The sequence below is a fragment of the Podarcis pityusensis genome, assembly GCF_964106645.2.
Source record: "Podarcis pityusensis genome assembly, chromosome: 4".
NCBI lineage: Eukaryota > Metazoa > Chordata > Lepidosauria > Squamata > Lacertidae > Podarcis > Podarcis pityusensis.
In genome coordinates this window covers 77770536-77787723 of record NC_138027.1, presented here as the reverse complement: position 1 = coordinate 77787723, position 17188 = coordinate 77770536, and the positions used below count along the sequence as shown (strand labels likewise).

Genomic DNA, 17188 nt, shown 5'->3' with positions numbered 1-17188 from the left:
TAGCTGTCCATCACGATGGTTGTGCAATGTGCATCTAATTCGTAAGAGCGGGTTCTGAACTTGGTCGTTCCGCATTTGGAACACGCTGGTGACATTCTTAGTCAGCAGAGAGAACTGAGAATTCATAGGTAGCCCTGTTGCCTGAAAAGCAAATTTGGGAACTTGGAGCCACAGCTGGTTTCCTGCCCTTTCTGAAAGTCAGTGGGAAGGTTAATTTGCCTCGTAACTAAAGGCCTATGGAGGGATTATTCTTGGGGGATTGCAAATGCATGGACGGGGGCAGAAGAGACGCATGAGGCAGAGACCTAAGATATGGTGAGCATCAATGGATAGAAAATGCTCACCACTTCATACAACTATCTTTTGAAAGGCCATGGCGAGGGGAGGGGGAGAGGAGGCAGAGTTAGAGCATACACACAAATGTTTAAGGTCTCCTAACACCTCCACAGATCTTGAGCTGCTGGCAGGGACTCCAAGAAGAAGTGAAGGACTGTAGACACCTCCATATTCCAGGGTTCAACTCCCCCACCTCACATTCTAAACCCAAGCTCACAAAAGGCAGCATTTTAATTATATTATTTATTTAATTCCATTACTTAATAGTTTATCAAGAATGGCATACAGCCTGGAGCTATGTATGAACAGCGAATGGCAACTTAAATGTCATCTTAGCCATGAACTCGCCATCTACTGCTGTCTTGTTCTCCTCATCTGAAAGAAGGGGTGGCAATAAAAATTCCCCTTACAACAAGGTTGTAAGGACCAATAAGAGGATGTACGTTAAAGTGTGCTGAACACAAAAAGCTGCAAATATTATACGTTGCATAATACTTTTGGAGGGGTTTAGTAACAAAACGGCAATTGTTGTTCTCTCACAAATGCTGCGCTTGTGTTGTTACATGCAGTAAAATGTGCATTTAAAAATTATTTATAATATTTATTTTACTTAAACATTTATTACATTGTTTTAAAATATTTAAGTTAATCTATTATTTTAATTTGCACATGGAATCATCTATGGAGTTTACCAGCCCGCAAGGTCAATAATAATAAGAATAAGAATAATTTTATTTATACCCCACCCTCCCTAGCCAGGGCCGGGCTCAGGATGGCTAACACCAAATATAAATTACAATAAAAAGTAATGGGGGGAAAAACAGTTAATTAAAATATGGCTTAAAATGCAGCCTCATTTTAGTAGTAGCCCAGTAGCTAGAGGAACACTAGCTTGACCATAAGGAAAATCCTGCCTCAGGGGCAAAATGAACTGCTCCCTGAATCACAAAATGGGATAACCTGTGTAGTCAACTACAAATTTTACTTTACATCTGACGAGAGATGCTAGAGCAAAATTCTAAAAGGTTTGCAGCAGTGCTGCACAAACAGCTGGTTAATTAATCTCATATTTTATAGGTGAGGAACATGTATGAGTGAGAAGCAATTAGCACAAGGCTAGATTTTTCCTTAGGGGACGCAGGTGGCGCTGTGGGTTAAACCACAGAGCCTAGGACTTGCTGATCAGAAGGTCGGCGGTTTGGATCCCCTCAACAGGGTGAGATCCTGTTGCTTGGTCCCAGCTCCTGCCAACCTAGCAGTCCGAAAGCACGTCAAAGTGCAAGTAGATAAAAAGATACCGCTCCGGCGGGAAGGTAAACGGAGTTTCCATGCACTGCTCTGGTTCACCAGAAGCGGCTTAGTCATGCTGGCCACATGACCCGGAAGCCGTACGCCGGCTCCCTCAGCCAATAAAGCGAGATGAGCGCCGCAACCACAGAGTCGGCCACGACTGGACCTAATGGTCAGGGGTCTCTTTACCTTTACATTTTCCCTTGTTTTTCTAGCTGCCCTAGAAGGTTCTGGGGAGCCTCAGTATCTTGCGGTCCTACTTCATGTCAAGCATAAGATCTAGCTCCTTCCTTATCTACCTTCTGCCATCCCTTTCATAGGAAGCTGAAAGTATAACTTCAGATACCAATGTAGAAAATATATTTGATTTTTGCCTTGGAATTTGTAAATTTCAGGCCAACGTACATCCTCACACATTTATTCTTACTCCTTTATATCGTATCCTTTTTATTGGCATTGTATACTATGTTATTTCACCTTACTTGTTTTAAAACAAGCAGTTAAAAAGCTAAGTATAATTATTCACCCTGGATAGGGGAATGCAAAATGAAGAGAACGGGGCTGTCCCACCCTGCTTCCCCAGGAAGCAATCTTAGGCTGGTACAAAGCACATCTGTTGCCCCTGGGAGGTTGAAAGGGTCAAAATAAGATCTCTTGTTTATATGCTCCATTCTCTTGCTGTGGAATAGAAGCCTGGCAATTTTCCCCCCTTGATTGCTTCTACTGCGGCTGGACTCAGTTTCATCCCCTGACCAGTCAAGCACGGCTATCCCCTTAAGATGACTTCAAAAAACAGAACACACAAAGTCTCATGATGGGAAAAGCAGTAAAACTAGGCCGTTGACTATTTTAGTAACTCTGCTAGTGCAAAAAACCCAAAGCAAAAAGATATGCAGGGAAGAAGAATCAGATTGAGCTGTCTTGTACACAACTACTGAAAAAATATGACCAGCTGGCTCATACATAGGGCAGCTTGTGCAGCGGGTCTGGCAAACTAGTTGCCTGCAGAAATAGTTAGCTGCCCTGGGCAAAGAGCTAATTGCAAGGTTGCTAGAGAATGGTTATTAAAACCACCAACTGCTGCCAAAGCCAGCAGCCGAGGAGACACACATGATAAATGATACAGGAAATTCAGTAATCCGTCTTGACACATGAGAGAATATCTTCTGTTTATAATATACAAACAAAATTCTCGAGTGTGATATAAGGTGGCTAGAACAAATTAAGAAACCGTATTAAAATAGCTTCTGAAATAAGCGGGGGACGTGTACAGATTTGTAATCCACCCAAACATACTGGCTTTTTCATTCATTGTTATTTGAGATCCAGTCCATCTCGAAGTGGTAGCTGGGGAAAGCCTGTGTGAAACCCACAGGAAGTGGCGAGAATAAAAAGCCCATCTGAAAAAGAGCTGAAGGTTATTCAGCTGCATCCAATGACAGCTGTTGCTGCAATAAATTACAGTGGTACCTCTGGTTAAGTACTTAATTCGTTCCGGAGGTCCGTTCTTAACCTGAAACTGTTCTTAACCTGAAGCACCACTTTAGCTAATGGGGCCTCCTGCTGCTGCCGCGCCGCTGGAGCACGATTTCTGTTCTCATCCTGAAGCAAAGTTCTTAACCTGAGGTAATATTTCTGGATTAGCGGAGTCTGTAACCTGAAGAGTATGTAACCAGAAGTGTATGTAACCCGAGGTACCACTGTAGTCCGTTTTGAAAGGTGCCACAGGACTCCTTAGCTATGTGTAGATTTCAGGAAGATTACTCCCAAATATGCCTAAGATCATAATTCTACTCTTTGCTGCAAGAGACCAAACAAGGCTGTTCTCTTAGATCAGGAGTCAGCAACTTAAGGCCCATGGGCTAGTAGCGGCCCACGAGGTTTGTCTAACTGGCCCATGGTGACCCCTGCTGCCCCCCGCTCTTACCGGTGCGGGGAGCGACTTCCAGGTAGATGGTGCCTGTGCGCATTCGCACAGGCGCTCCTCCGACCCAGATGTGCGCTGGAAATAGTGTGTGCACACGCATGCAGGACGCAGAAGCGCTCGTGCGAATGCACACACGCTATTTCTGGCACACCTCTGGGTCGGAGCGCAGGAAATAGTGTGTGTGTGCACGCGTGCTCCTCCGACTCAGATGAGCGTGCGTGCGCCCACACTCCGGCCCATCCTTGGACGGACAAGCATCGGCCGGCCCATCCTCTGATAAGGTTGCTGGCCTCTGTCCTAGAAGCTTTCAAAGTTACTTCGATGAAGAAGCCAGAAGCAGAGGAGAACTTAACTGAGAACTTTTACACAGTCTGCTCGCATGTAGAACACACAGCAATATTGGAATTTCATTTGTATTAAGGAAATAATTCTAGTAGAAACAAAACAAAACCAAGAAAATTGTATTAACAATCCAACTCAATTAAAATTTTCACACAAATATTTTGTTACGACCTCAGGTGTATCGGCATAGTTAAGAACTTGTTTTGCGAAATAATTTGTAGACTCCGAAAAGTCACCGTAAAAGCTTTTAACAGAACCTCTACCTGCATTCAAATTTTTGAAAAGTATAAAATGACCATGAAAATTCCATTTGCATTTCTCGTTTAAGATGTACTGCACATTATATACTAGATTGGTTTGCTCTGTTTTTCTGTGCCTGTGCATATAACAAATATATTTATATATTAGTTTTAACCAATATAAGGTATTTTGAGATGTAGGTCACTTTCTTTAGCGTAAGAGAAATGGTCACTTTCTGTACTCCCCCCCCCTCTCTCTCTCTCTCACACACACACACACATATATATATTGCACGATACATTGCAAAATTGAAATACAGTACTTCGCAAAATTTCAGATTCTGAAATGGGTGCCACTTACCGAAGATTCGCTGTCTCTGACAAGGAAGTCCCCTTCCGCTCCCCGTTCGTTTAGAGCACATTCTGCCTGATGCCGAGTAACATTCCCATAATACCATTCTCTTCCTGCAAACCGTCCCGTAGTAGAGGGCCCTGTGTAGCTTATCGGAGGCGGGTGGGAACTGTTACTTGTAGGGCCATCACTTAAGATTACTACATAGTTTTTCGGAACGAGGCCAATTTGCCCTCGGGAATTTTTACATTTCCACCATTCCGGGTCATTCTCAGGTTTCTCTATCACTTCCATGGTTTCGCCTTTCTCGAAGTTGAGCTCTTCTTCTGTGACAGAACTGAACGGGTACAATGTCTGAACAACGTGAAGTACTTTCATGGCTTGGCCATTGCTCATGGAGGCCCCCTTCCTCAAGCTGAGAAAACTTGGCGAATCGGCAGTCGCTTCCTCGACTTCTTCTACCACGTAGTTTGAAGGAAACCATCCAATTTGTCCGTTGTAACTCCCTCTCCACCAGCCATCGCTGCACTTTTCCATAACAATGACTCGGGATCCTTTCACAAGAGAGAGTTCATCTTCCCTTTCTGCCACATAGGCAAATTTAACGTACGCTGGGATGTTCAGATCATAAATCCGATCGGCGTTGCTACCGTTAGATGGGTACTCTGCATCAGTACTAGGGGTCGGTGAGGCGTCTCTGGCACTTGTCTTCCGCTTTGTTTTCCCCAAACCTGTTAAAAAAATAAAATAAAAGTTTCTAAAAAGCATTAAACAAAACATGGTTAAACACATTGCAAACTTTGCATGAGAAATCAGGTTGGCAAAAACAGAACTCCACAGCGCCCTCTGGTGTCACCGTGTTAGAATGCATAAATAACGCACATAAAATGTTTTTTCTTTGCCAATGTAGTCGAGTCCTAGATGTGTCAACAAAATAATGAAGACATAGAGGAATTGTTCTATGATGCCAGAAAACTGCCAGAGGGGGAAAAAGTAACTTTTTAAGAAGCTTCTTTTCTTCTCAGAAGGGTAGCTACTAAATGAAGCTTTGATGTGCCCTTTCAGTGCATTTTTTTCCGAAGTCACTAGAGAATGAATACACACAGAACTGTTGGCAGCATAGAGAAGGAAATTACTCTTTTTATAACCAGTTAGTATTGCACTGTGGGATTAACAATTCTTTAAAAATGCAACCAACCGATTTTCAATCTATTTTAGTTGCAGAGAAAGAAGTTGAAACAAGGTACCAAAAGTTGGTTGTCTAAAAGGTTCTGCGTGGCTCCCATTAACATTCAAACCGATTCCACTGCAATTTCATAGAATAAAAACCATTTAAACCAAGAAATGGTGTGATCGTGCGCAATACATATACGAAATTATTTGTGCACATTTTATTGGTAAACATACTAAAATATGTACATGACCTACATTGTGACATGCAGTAAATTCGTGCAACTTGCTAATGTGCAGCCAAACTGAGATCTCAGTTGCAGAGTACAGCAGTAGGACAATTCACTAGGTATGGTTCTGGATAGGAGTCAACACAGGATATTCAATGTCACAGCATTTCAGATTTTAAAGGTACTGTGCACCTAATAATCTCCTATTCTGCTTTTAGTTGTGTCTGATCTGCAGCAGCCAAAGGAGCTCACAATTACTTAAAATAAAATAAAACCCACAGGAGTCCATTGTTTTGAAGCACAACACTTTCAGAGTACCAAGGTATTTATTAAACAGCTAGCAGCATAAGGAGTAATACAGTTTTCACCAGCTCAAACAATAATATTAAATTCAAATGTTACTGTGATAAAGATCTAACACAGGAACTATTCTTTAATGCTCCCTGTACACACACACACACACACACACACACGTTATTTTGCTTGTAAACCTCTGAAGGTAGTGAATTTCATTATGGAATTTCAATTAGGTTGCAGGCTCAGTTTATCTGGGACAAGCAGAATTCAAGCGCTGTTTGGGATTTCAACTGTGGAAAAACAAGGACAACACATAGAAAAAAACCATCCAGCCATAATCTTACACATATATTTGGACTACAACTAGAGTGGGAAAGAATCCGACCCCTCCCCAGGCTTTCAGTTTGATACAGGATCTAGTTAAAGTGCTTTGGTTAACATAAAGGAAATCATTCTGATACGAACAGACAAAAACACAAGGTATTTTAAAAATAAATCCTATTCTAAACAGTTGTCTCTCGCACATGCCATTTTGGGTTGACTACATCACTGCTTAATTACACACCGAAAATAGTTCAAGTTAAATGCCTGTCTAGGGGTAGCTGAACATACCTGATGCATTCTGGCAGATTATTCACCTAAATGGCATAAACAAAAATCTGCTGTACCAAACCCAAGTTGAAACTGCAGCAGGAGGAATGGGGTGGGTGGGAATGACACACAAGGATGCTTGTCAAATTAATCTACGGAGCTTCAAGTGTCACATTAACTAAATGAGGAAAATGTCAGTGATTCCTCCCGATACGTTCCACAGCTAACTCCCTTTCGCATCTTTCCGTGTGCTTATCTAAAGAACTGTAACTAAAGACTTCCCTCTAGCCTAAAAGTCAGTGGCCATGCAAGCTGGCAAAGTGACAGCAAAGAAACCAAGCTATTGTGGTGTGTGATACAATTGCAGGAAAACAGTACTTCAGTCTGCAGTAGAAGCTGGCCACGGTCTGATCTATGATGAAAACTTCCCGACCGCCACTGAACAATGTTTTGTGTATCAACATACACAGAACTATTAAAAGGAACCAGAGATGGTAACTGGAGAGATATTACTATCAAGAGAATGGGTAGTAATTGGACAAAGTACATATCTCAGGTTAATGACCTCATTATTTCCGCATTCAATGGCAGTGACTAAGCCATTTTCCACTTCAATGTACACTCCTAGCAATTAAGATTTCCAAATATTTATAACAAGTCCCTTCTAACAACAGTGAGAGAGTGCAATTAACATCAGGAACCAGCCCTAAACCAACAACAAAAACCCATGAACCAATTTCCACAAAACAAGGCACTTGATATGTTCCAGTAACTAACAATTCAATAGTGAAATAATGCTTGAATTGAAGATTGCAACCTACCTTCTATTAAATGCCTCAACATCTGCAAACATTTGACCACTGTGAGGACTACTTTTTAAACTTTTCAACATGGAAGAGAAGGAAGGAAACTCACTGCTTGTAAAGATTTATGCAATACTAGCAAAATGCTCAACGTTATGACAAGCAGAGCAAGAGTTAAGAACCAGAGGCCTAGCATACTGCAAGGACCATGGTGGGATTCTGGTCAGCTCTGATGGGACCACACACTGTCATGGAAGGGAATGCAGCCCATGGCCATGTTTGCTTCTGTATTACAAATAAAAGGCCAACATTTAGCTGAACTGGAAGCAGATGCATTCAATAAGAATTCATGAAGGCTTATAACAAATTTCGTTTGTTAGTACTGAATCTTCTTACGAGTAAAGTTTCAAATACATTACAATATTGGTTCAGAATCTGGCATTCAGGAGTCATAATATCTGAAATGGGTTGCTGTCTGGAGCAGCATTCAAAATTTACCAGGTGCATTTTGCACCTGGCTATCAGCCACTTGTAACCAAGTGAAGATGCCCGGGCGCCATGATGTGCCTGACATCTCCACCATCTGGAGATACATGCCTGGGGATCCTTGGATCTTGACTGTTTTCACACACTAGCAACACATCCAGTAGAATTCTATCCATGGTATTTTATCTGCCCAATCAGAACGAATTTCAGGAACCAAAAAGTTGTACTGAAAAATAGGAGTTTTGAGCCGTCTGGTCCCCAAATGGCAGCTAGACATTCAGCTTTGGCGACCGTAACCCTGGTTTAAGGAGCCATTTGGCACCCAGCTTATATATCGGAGTTTCTAACACTGGTCGAGAGTCAGTGCCTCCTGATCAATTACCCCCCAAAACAAACAAACAAACAAATCTCAGCAGCACTGACATAGCTGGCAACATTCAGCGCTATGAAGAAATCTGTACTGTTCATTCCATATATTTTGGCAGAAGATAAAGATACCTGTTTCTGCAGACTTCTGCCATTTTCTAATTATAGTTTGCAACACTCGATTTGCAACGAAAGCAGGTTTATACCAAGCCTTCACATGTTTTTGCGCATTCACAGGCTCTGCTGATTAGTTACTTCATTTCAGCAATTTAAACTCTTGGTATTCTCTGGATGAAGGAACAGAAATGCTGAAAGCAGTGGCTCTTCTGTTAGCCTATCTGTTATATAGGAGAAAGGCTGGCCAGGTGTTTTATTATTGAGTCATAGTTTTGGGTCATACAAGTCGGTACTGTCAGTTAATTGCAAAAGTTATTTGCCGAATATGGTGATTAGGAATAGACTTTCCCCAAATGCAATTCAATACGTAAAATTCCAAAAAGAAACAGCTGAAAGGAAATCAGTAAAAGGTACTTTATACTTGGGCACCCAGCAACAAAACCGGCTCAAGGAACACCCCAATTTGCAAACTTGGTCCATGAGAAGTGCACAGCCATCACAAACAGATGGAATACAGTGGTGCCTCGCAAGACGAAATTAATTCGTTCCGCGAGTTTTGTCGTCTTGCGATTTTTTTCGTCTTGCGAAGCACGGTGTCGGGAAAGTTTTGGAAAAGCTTCAAAAATCACCAAAGTCTTTAAAAACCTCAAAAAAGGCTACCACACCGCGTTCTATGAGTTGCTCCTCGAAGTCAAGTCGCAACTGTATTAACGGTGTTAAGAAAAAGGAAACAAACTTGCAAGACGTTTCCGTCTTGCGAAGCAAGCCCATAGGGAAAATCGTCTTGCGAAGCAGCTCAAAAAACAAAAAACCCTTTCGTCTAGCGAGTTTTTTGTCTTGCGAGGCATTCGTCTTGCGAGGTACCACTGTACCATCTCTCTGAATCTGTGAACTGTTTACCCACAGAAACTCCACGTTGTTAGACCTGAGTTTCCCATTACTGACCATCATCCAGTTTTGTTTTGTTTTTTACAAAGTCCAGACTTCCAGCACTTCACCTAATTCTGATGTCAGCCAAACCCCCACATCTCTGAAAGTACAAATGACAAGTTGAGGGTACACCACAGCAGAAGCGTCAAGCAGGGAATGAAGCAAAAAATCCCTACTGGAAACAGCCCTGCAAGTTAAGAACGGACCAACTATATCACCATGCCCCAAACTTCCAAATCACAGAGCCAATTCAGAAACTTATAATCACTAGATGGTATGGTATCAAAAGCCACAGCTGGACCACACTCCCTCATCCCTTTCCCAGCATTGTCCAGCCATTAGGGGAAGGGGTGGGGAACTGTTTTAAGGCAGAAAGCTGTTCGGGGAGGGGGACACATTTCAGTAATTGGCAAGGCTGGCTCCAAACACGAAATGCTATTATCCGCAGAAACAAAGCCCTATATTTAATTCTTAGTAACTCCACTCAAGTTTCACCTTCCCTTTTCTCCACAGATTTCTTTTAAAACTAAGTTTGGGTGATGGGGTCCCCCCCGCAGTTGGCGGCACTTTCGCAATCCTGACAGGACTAAAGACAAATATAAACTCCATATTCCACGAAGCAACGTGTAACGTGCAGCTGAACTGCAAGCCCTGCTTTAGAAATGTTCAAAGCCTCCAATTCTGCAAATGCAATTGTATCCAGAAAAAAGTGCATGCTTGCAGCTGAAAAGTGCATGGATGGTTTTTGCATATCTCTTGCTGAGGTATTTCCCATCTTTGGGGTAGCAAATAAAGTGTTATATGCTGACAATATTTTAACCAGAGTGATTCTACTTCTCAGGAGTATAATTCCTCCGATGTATGGAAGTGAGAGCTGGACCATAAAGAAGGCTGATCGCTGAAGAATTGATGCTTTTGAATTATGGTGCTGGAGGAGACTCTTGAGAGTCCCATGGACTGCAAGAAGATCAAACGTATCCATTCTTAAGGAAATCAGCCCTGAGTGCTCACTGGAAGGACAGATCGTGAAGCTGAGGCACGAATACTTTGGGCCACCTCATGAGAAGAGAAGACTCCCTGGAAAAGACCCTGATGTTGGGAAAGATGGAGGGCACAAGAAGAAGGGGACGACAGTGGACGAGATGGTTGGGCAGTGTTCTTGAAGCTACCAGCATGAGTTTGTCCCATGAAACCTAATTGAAACAGGCTGCAATTGACAGGACTCTTTTTTGAAGGGGGAGAGGAAGCAAAATCGCTCCCACTACGGAACTGGGATTACCAAGTTTAGCTCCCATTTCAAGAAGTGGTGCTCTGCATGTGGTAGCAAATCTTGTTTATCATGCCCAAAATTAGGAAGTAGCCTGGGTTCCATAGACAGAGAAGCCAAATGGCCCAATATTTCTCTGCTGCAGAAGAAATTTTCTCTCTCTTCTCCGCCTGAAATAGACATATCTTCCAGCAACCACTCCTTCATTCTATACTCTCCCCATGTCCTAGGTTTGCTTGAATTATTTGTTGTTGTTTAGTCGTGTCTGACTCTTCGTGACCCCATGGACCAGAGCACGCCGGGCACTTCTGTCTTCCACTGCCTCCCGCAGTTTGGTCAAACTCATACTGGTAGCTTCGAGAACACTGTCCAACCATCTCGTCCTCTGTCGTCCCCTTCTCCTTGTGCCCTCCATCTTTCCCAACATCAGGGTCTTTTCCAGGGAGTCTTCTCTTCTCATGAGGTGGCCAAAGTATTGGAGCCTCAGCTTCACGATCTGTCCTTCGCTTGAATTATTAGGCTTACTTTATTATGCTACTTTAAACAAACAAAAATTAAAATGGAAAGAGAACTTGTGGTGCGTGAGGGAGAGCAGTCGCAATAGCCAGACCACTATTCTGAGCTTAGATGCGGAAAGAGAGAATTAGCTTATGCAACCTCAGTCAGGGGAAAGTCGCTTAGAAATTCTTCAAAAAGCTGTTTGCATATGGTATTCAGTATTTGACAGTTTATCATGCTACACTCCATAAATAGAATTGCGTGTTTTATATCAGGCAACCATAACTTCCAAAAATGTCATCATTAACTACCATACAGAGCGATCGAGAGACTGGCATGCTTAATCATCTCTTTATTATTTTCTGCAGGGCTTTTACTGCATCTGGTTGTAGGGGGCACAGGGACACACAAGAAACAAAACCCAGATTTAACATGTTGCTATTTCTGTAAATCAGGCTGGTTTAATGTCATATCACAACTTCATTGATCTAAAAGCAGATTCTCGCCTCACCTTCCATCGTTCACATAGCAGCTACAACACAACATTTAATGCTGCCCCCCCCCCCCCAAGTCTAGAGCAGATGGTGTTTTGGGATAAAGTTTGCTGTTGGATGATAGACAGATGGATAGATAACAAACTTTACAATTAAAGATCCTTAAGGCTATGATTGACTGCGATGGCTGTCACTGGTTTACAATTTCAATTCAGTGGAGGAGGGTCAAGATATTAACTGATATGCATGAAATTTCAGATATAGCTATATAATCCCTAGTGTAGTAAGATAAGACCTTTGGAGCAGGCATTTTAAAAAAAAAATTATGAAGGGACAAAAGTTCCAGAGCATCCCTACTAGGAACCGAGGCTTGCTGAACTCAGCAGGAATTTATTTCTGGGTAAATATGAAGAGAATTTCAAAGTGTTATATTCCACATTTCCACCAAATATAAGTCTCCAAGGCAGCCCACAACAAATAGGTGCAATCCATTACAACAAAATAAGAACCAGTGAATAGAAGCATAAAACAACAGCAGATCTAACAGCTGAACACCAAGTAAGCGAAACAAAGAAATTAACTCCAATCAGATGCTGCCAAAGGTCAGGGCAAATAAACTTTTAGGTTGCAGCTAAAAGATAACAAATGTAGGAATCTGATGAATATATAGTATGTATATAGTTTTTGTTCGGCATATGCCACCTGCATGTTAACTGAGTCGGTATCATTATTCTCAGAAAAATTAAGCCAATTTTAGCTGCTGAATAATGGCAGCAGAATGGAGGGTGCACGTGGGCACGCAAGATTATTTTCTAAATAGCTGTTATGAACTAAAGCTTTAAATACACATAAAGCATTACGAGCGTCACTGGTACAACCAGTTGACAATCGGAAGCAAAAATATAAGACTACAAAGGGCGAAATGAAGTGAAAACAAAAACAAAACTTGACTGTGCAGAGAAAATGAGTGTGTTGTAAATCTGACTCTTCCCAGCTTCAATGAGGATTACACCACATTTCACACCTGTACACTTCCATTTTCATTAGTGATCTATAGGCGTTAATTGTCAAGCGAAAAAGCATTTGGTACTCCGGCAACACAGAGGGCCAGGGTCAGACTTAGGTTATTTTGTTGCCTCAGGTGAAGGAAAAGATGGTGTGTTTGCTTTAAGCATCCATATCTTGCTGTTCATCCCCTCATTATGCAAGAACATTTCCTAAGGTTCAGCAGTGTCACGAAGTCATCCTGACATCTGGCTTAATCATGGCATCTCTTTTGAGATCTCTACAGAAAGTAGCTCTTCAGAATTTATCTGTATGTACCACGCATCACAAGCTCTATTTTGTTCATAGAAATATGTGTGACCTGTTATCTCTTTGCAAAATGCAAAGCCAAAGCATGATTGAACAGCTGAAGAACTCTTAATTTTTATTATGTTCACTTTGGTTTTGAATGAAGCGCAAATTATAACTGGTACAATTAACTAACCTTGGTCAATTAAGACTTCTTTCTCCAGACTCAGGATAGGAAAATTAGTGCCAATACAAAGGCCTGAATAACTTTTGTGCGCTTTTAGAGCAAGATTATTCACTTTTCTGCCTTTACTTATGACTTTACTGATTTTTTTAATTGTTGGCTATCCAACAAAACCCCACACATATTCCCAGTTTTAGAGTGACAGAATCACGCTGTTTCCAAATAACTAATTTCTTAATATTTCAATAATTTAAATTTTGAAGTTATTGCAAATCCAGTTTTACAATTTTTTAAAAAAGAAAAATTCATTTTTGGTGCAGAAAGTGAAAGAACTTCATTTTAATTAGTAAACATTTTAAATAATGTCTATGTTTTAAACTTCATACAGCAGTAGCAGTTCCCACACTAGGACAACCTGCCACACTTCACTCCTATCTTAGAAGCTGCTTGATGTACGTAAACACAAAACTTTTTTAGCGAATTGACTGTCAAATAAAAATTACTCATTTCAAACCTTACTGGGAATTTCCCCCTTTCACCCATTTGCTCCTTGGTTCCCAGGGAGAAATATGGCAACGTAAAGATCACTAGGAAATGAGGGAGTCTGAGGGAGTGGAAGGGGATTGTGTAGGTGCTGAAATGGGTCTTGTGCATAGTCAAGTGTCATATATTCCCATTGGCTGATAGATCTGTTATGGTGATGGAGTGCAACTAGTAGAGCAATCATGGCTTCAGAAAGGCACTCCAAAATGCGACTCTGCCTCTGTAGCAAGGCAGCTCTCTTGGCGATGCACCGCCCAAAAGCTGCATGTGACTGCCCCGTAGCTGTGTCCATCTGTTCACCGAACACTTGTACTGACATGCCTCATGCACCAGGTTGTAACTTGTCTGTCCTGAAATCTGTGCTCAGCTTCACATTTGTCCAGCTCATAAAAAGAGCTCTGACCGCCCTATTTCCTGCGTCTGCGGCAACATTTGCTAAGTTCTTTGTGATCTGTACACAATCACAGTCTTCTTCCTGTTCCTCAGCCTTGCTGTCCTCTGTGCATTGGTTAATGGCACCTCTTCTAGCACTAACTCATGTTGCTGTGTGTGATTCTTGCCTTATAAGTGTGGGGGAAGGGTGAGAAGGGAATTGTTAGAACTCTCTTTTCTCATGAGTTGGGTGCGAAGTTATGCTGGGAGAGTAAAGTTCAGTTGGGCTTAGGCGGGATAGGAACACACTGGCAGTGGGTGTGTTGCCTCTTTGCTTGAAGTGGAGCCGGTAGGACCAGACATTTCCTGAACAGCAGCATCAGCTATAGTGACCATTTCTTTCCTCTACTCACAGCCTGAGAGCCAATTTGTAGGGAAGGCCTTAGTGAGTCACATGTTCCTGGGGCAGCTGGAGTCTGGTCTGGATGTAGTCACGGTACTGATCTGGGTCTATTCCACCGATATTGGTCAGAGACACCGATACCAAAAACCACAATATGGAGGACCACCCTAGGTTCCACTCCCAAGTGCTTGTGAGTGGTGACCTTCTTCCAAACATTCATTTTCTTCTAACAGTAGGTGGCACTGCAGTGGCAACTCCACGGGCACATCTCCTTGTTGAGCCAGGCAGAAATGATATATCTTGGTGAGACCAATGTGCTAGTCCCTCTGCATGTGTGGCAAGATTCAGAGATCAATGAACACTGAGTGCTCTTCAGATGGCCAGAATTCTGCTCTTACTCTCTAGGATGCCATCTGTTGACAGCCATGGACTCTCATGATGGCACACCTGCTGGTTCCTTTTTTGCCAGGGAGATGATATAATATCTCCCTGGGAAACACAGGCCTGCGAGCATTCCAACTGGAGAACAACCTTTACCAAAGGTGTCATTGGTTTTGAAGACGCTCAAACTCAGGACGAAAGGGAGAAACGTGCTAAGAAGAAGAAGAAGAGTTTGGATTTGATATCCCGCTTTATCACTACCCGAAGGAGTCTCAAAGCAGCTAACATTCTGCTTTCCCTTCCTCCCCCACAACAAACACTCTGTGAGGTGAGTGGGGCTGAGACACTTCAGAGAAGTGTGACTGGCCCAAGGTCACCCAGCAGCTGCACGTGGAGGAGCGGGGAAGCGAACCCGGTTCCCCAGATTACGAGTCTACCGCTCTTAACCACTACACCACACTGGCTAAGATGAAGGCACATCTGGCAAATCCTCACCGTGATCAACTCCCACCCGGAAACCTACGTCCCCACTGTGGAAGGACATGTGGATCCAGAATTGGCCTCCACAGTCACTTACAGACTCACTGTTAAAACCGTGTTTATGGAAGACAATTTTACTCGTCTAAAAGTGATCGCCAAAGATGATATCATTATCATCATCGCCATCATTTATATCCCATCTATTTTTTTGCCAAAAACATGGTATACATGGTTCTCCTCTTCCTCATTTAATCTCCACAACAGCCCTGTGAGATAGGATTGAGAGGCAGCTGTGCTGAAAGGTTTTCACTCTAATTCTACTATGGGTCTGGCAACCCCATATCTAAAAGTATATACAGGACTGCACATGTTCCGCATTTTTAAAACTTTCTCAGTTTTATCCATGTGAATGCGTGATTTTATTTCTTCCAGATGACTGCACGTATAAATTGTTGCTACCATTTAATAAGGTTAAGTTGGAATATCATTATATCCTGTTCATTAAACTTCATTGCTTTGCTATTTATTCCTCTACGGGTGTTAGTAAGAAGTAGTGAGCTATGCCTGCTTTAGGTTTTAGGCAAAGCACCATTGAAAGTCACTTAGACTTGAGCGTGATTTTTGTTTCCATACTGCTCTTGAAGCCGGGCTCTGTAGTTTGGCACAAGCCTGGGGAGGGGCAGGCAAACAAACCATGCTGACGACATGCCATATTAGGACACGCCACAGTTCACAGACCAACAACAAACCATAGTCAATGGTTTGCATGATGAGACAAACCACAGTTGGGTAAAAACCAGCTGTGTGAACCAGCTCAACATCTTCATTCCAATATCACTCCATTTGACAATTGCTTACTAGAGATTTCTGTAATCTTTGCTTATCCTTTCCCGAGATAGAACTCGATAAATACATGTGTGTGAATCAGCAACTGATAGCTTATGATGCAGCAGCGCCATTAAAGACTATTGAAGAGAGGGCCTTCTCTGTGGCAGCCCCAAAATTGTGCACTTCCCTCCTCCTCACAGAGGTGTGCTTGGCACCAATATTACGCCATTTCCACCACAAGCTCTCTACCTGGGCTTTGACACCATATCAATACATAGGACCCACCCTACTCTTGAGAGTAATTCACTTTCAACTGTTTTAGCTCCATAAAGCTTGGTTGACTCTTACTCTCAGGGTTGTGGGTTTGAGCCCCACATTGGCCAAAAAGATTCCTAGACTGCATGGGATTAGACTAGATGACCCATGTGGTCCTTTCCAACTCTACAATTCTATGATATTGTAATTTAAGCAACTGTAACACTCCATCTTTGGACCCCAAAGTAAATGGTGGGGTTGTTGTTGTTGTTATGCCTGAGCTAATGTCAGGGGATGTTCAATCTCAGGCTTCTTGACTATTGAAGGATAGGAGCAAATTTTAGAAACAAGCAAATGAATTACTGCATGCTGCACCTATTTACTGATATCTATCCATGCATGCATGCAATTTAATAATGCCAGTATCTAGTGATGACATCCAGTGTGAAGCAGCTCTCAAAATCAATTGGAAAACAAGAATCCTGATTTATTTCTGTACCTGAAACCAGATATCAGAACCGTTTCTTCTGGACACCTTGGAAAGAGGCCCACAAAACCAATCAACCAATAAAAATAAATGGGTGATTTTGAACTGAAAAGGCTAATAATAAACTGTGTACAAAATGGAGGACCCTCCAATTTAAGGCTGTAGGCTCAAGAGTTGTTTGTAAACATTTGGTCACAATCCTATTAACTCCAGACAGAATGGCCATG

General features: G+C 42.2%; 1 protein-coding gene across 4 annotated transcripts in view; it reads right to left on the bottom strand.

Annotated features, from left to right (window-relative positions):
* NCK2 (NCK adaptor protein 2) overlaps positions 1-17188 on the bottom strand; it is a 74583-nt gene that overhangs the window by 5714 nt on the left and 51681 nt on the right. For all 4 annotated transcript variants that reach the window (XM_081003211.1, XM_081003209.1, XM_081003210.1 and 1 more), the window contains one exon: positions 4496-5217. In XM_081003211.1, coding sequence (XP_080859337.1) covers positions 4496-5217 — 722 coding nt within the window. The remainder of the gene's footprint in view (positions 1-4495; positions 5218-17188) is intronic.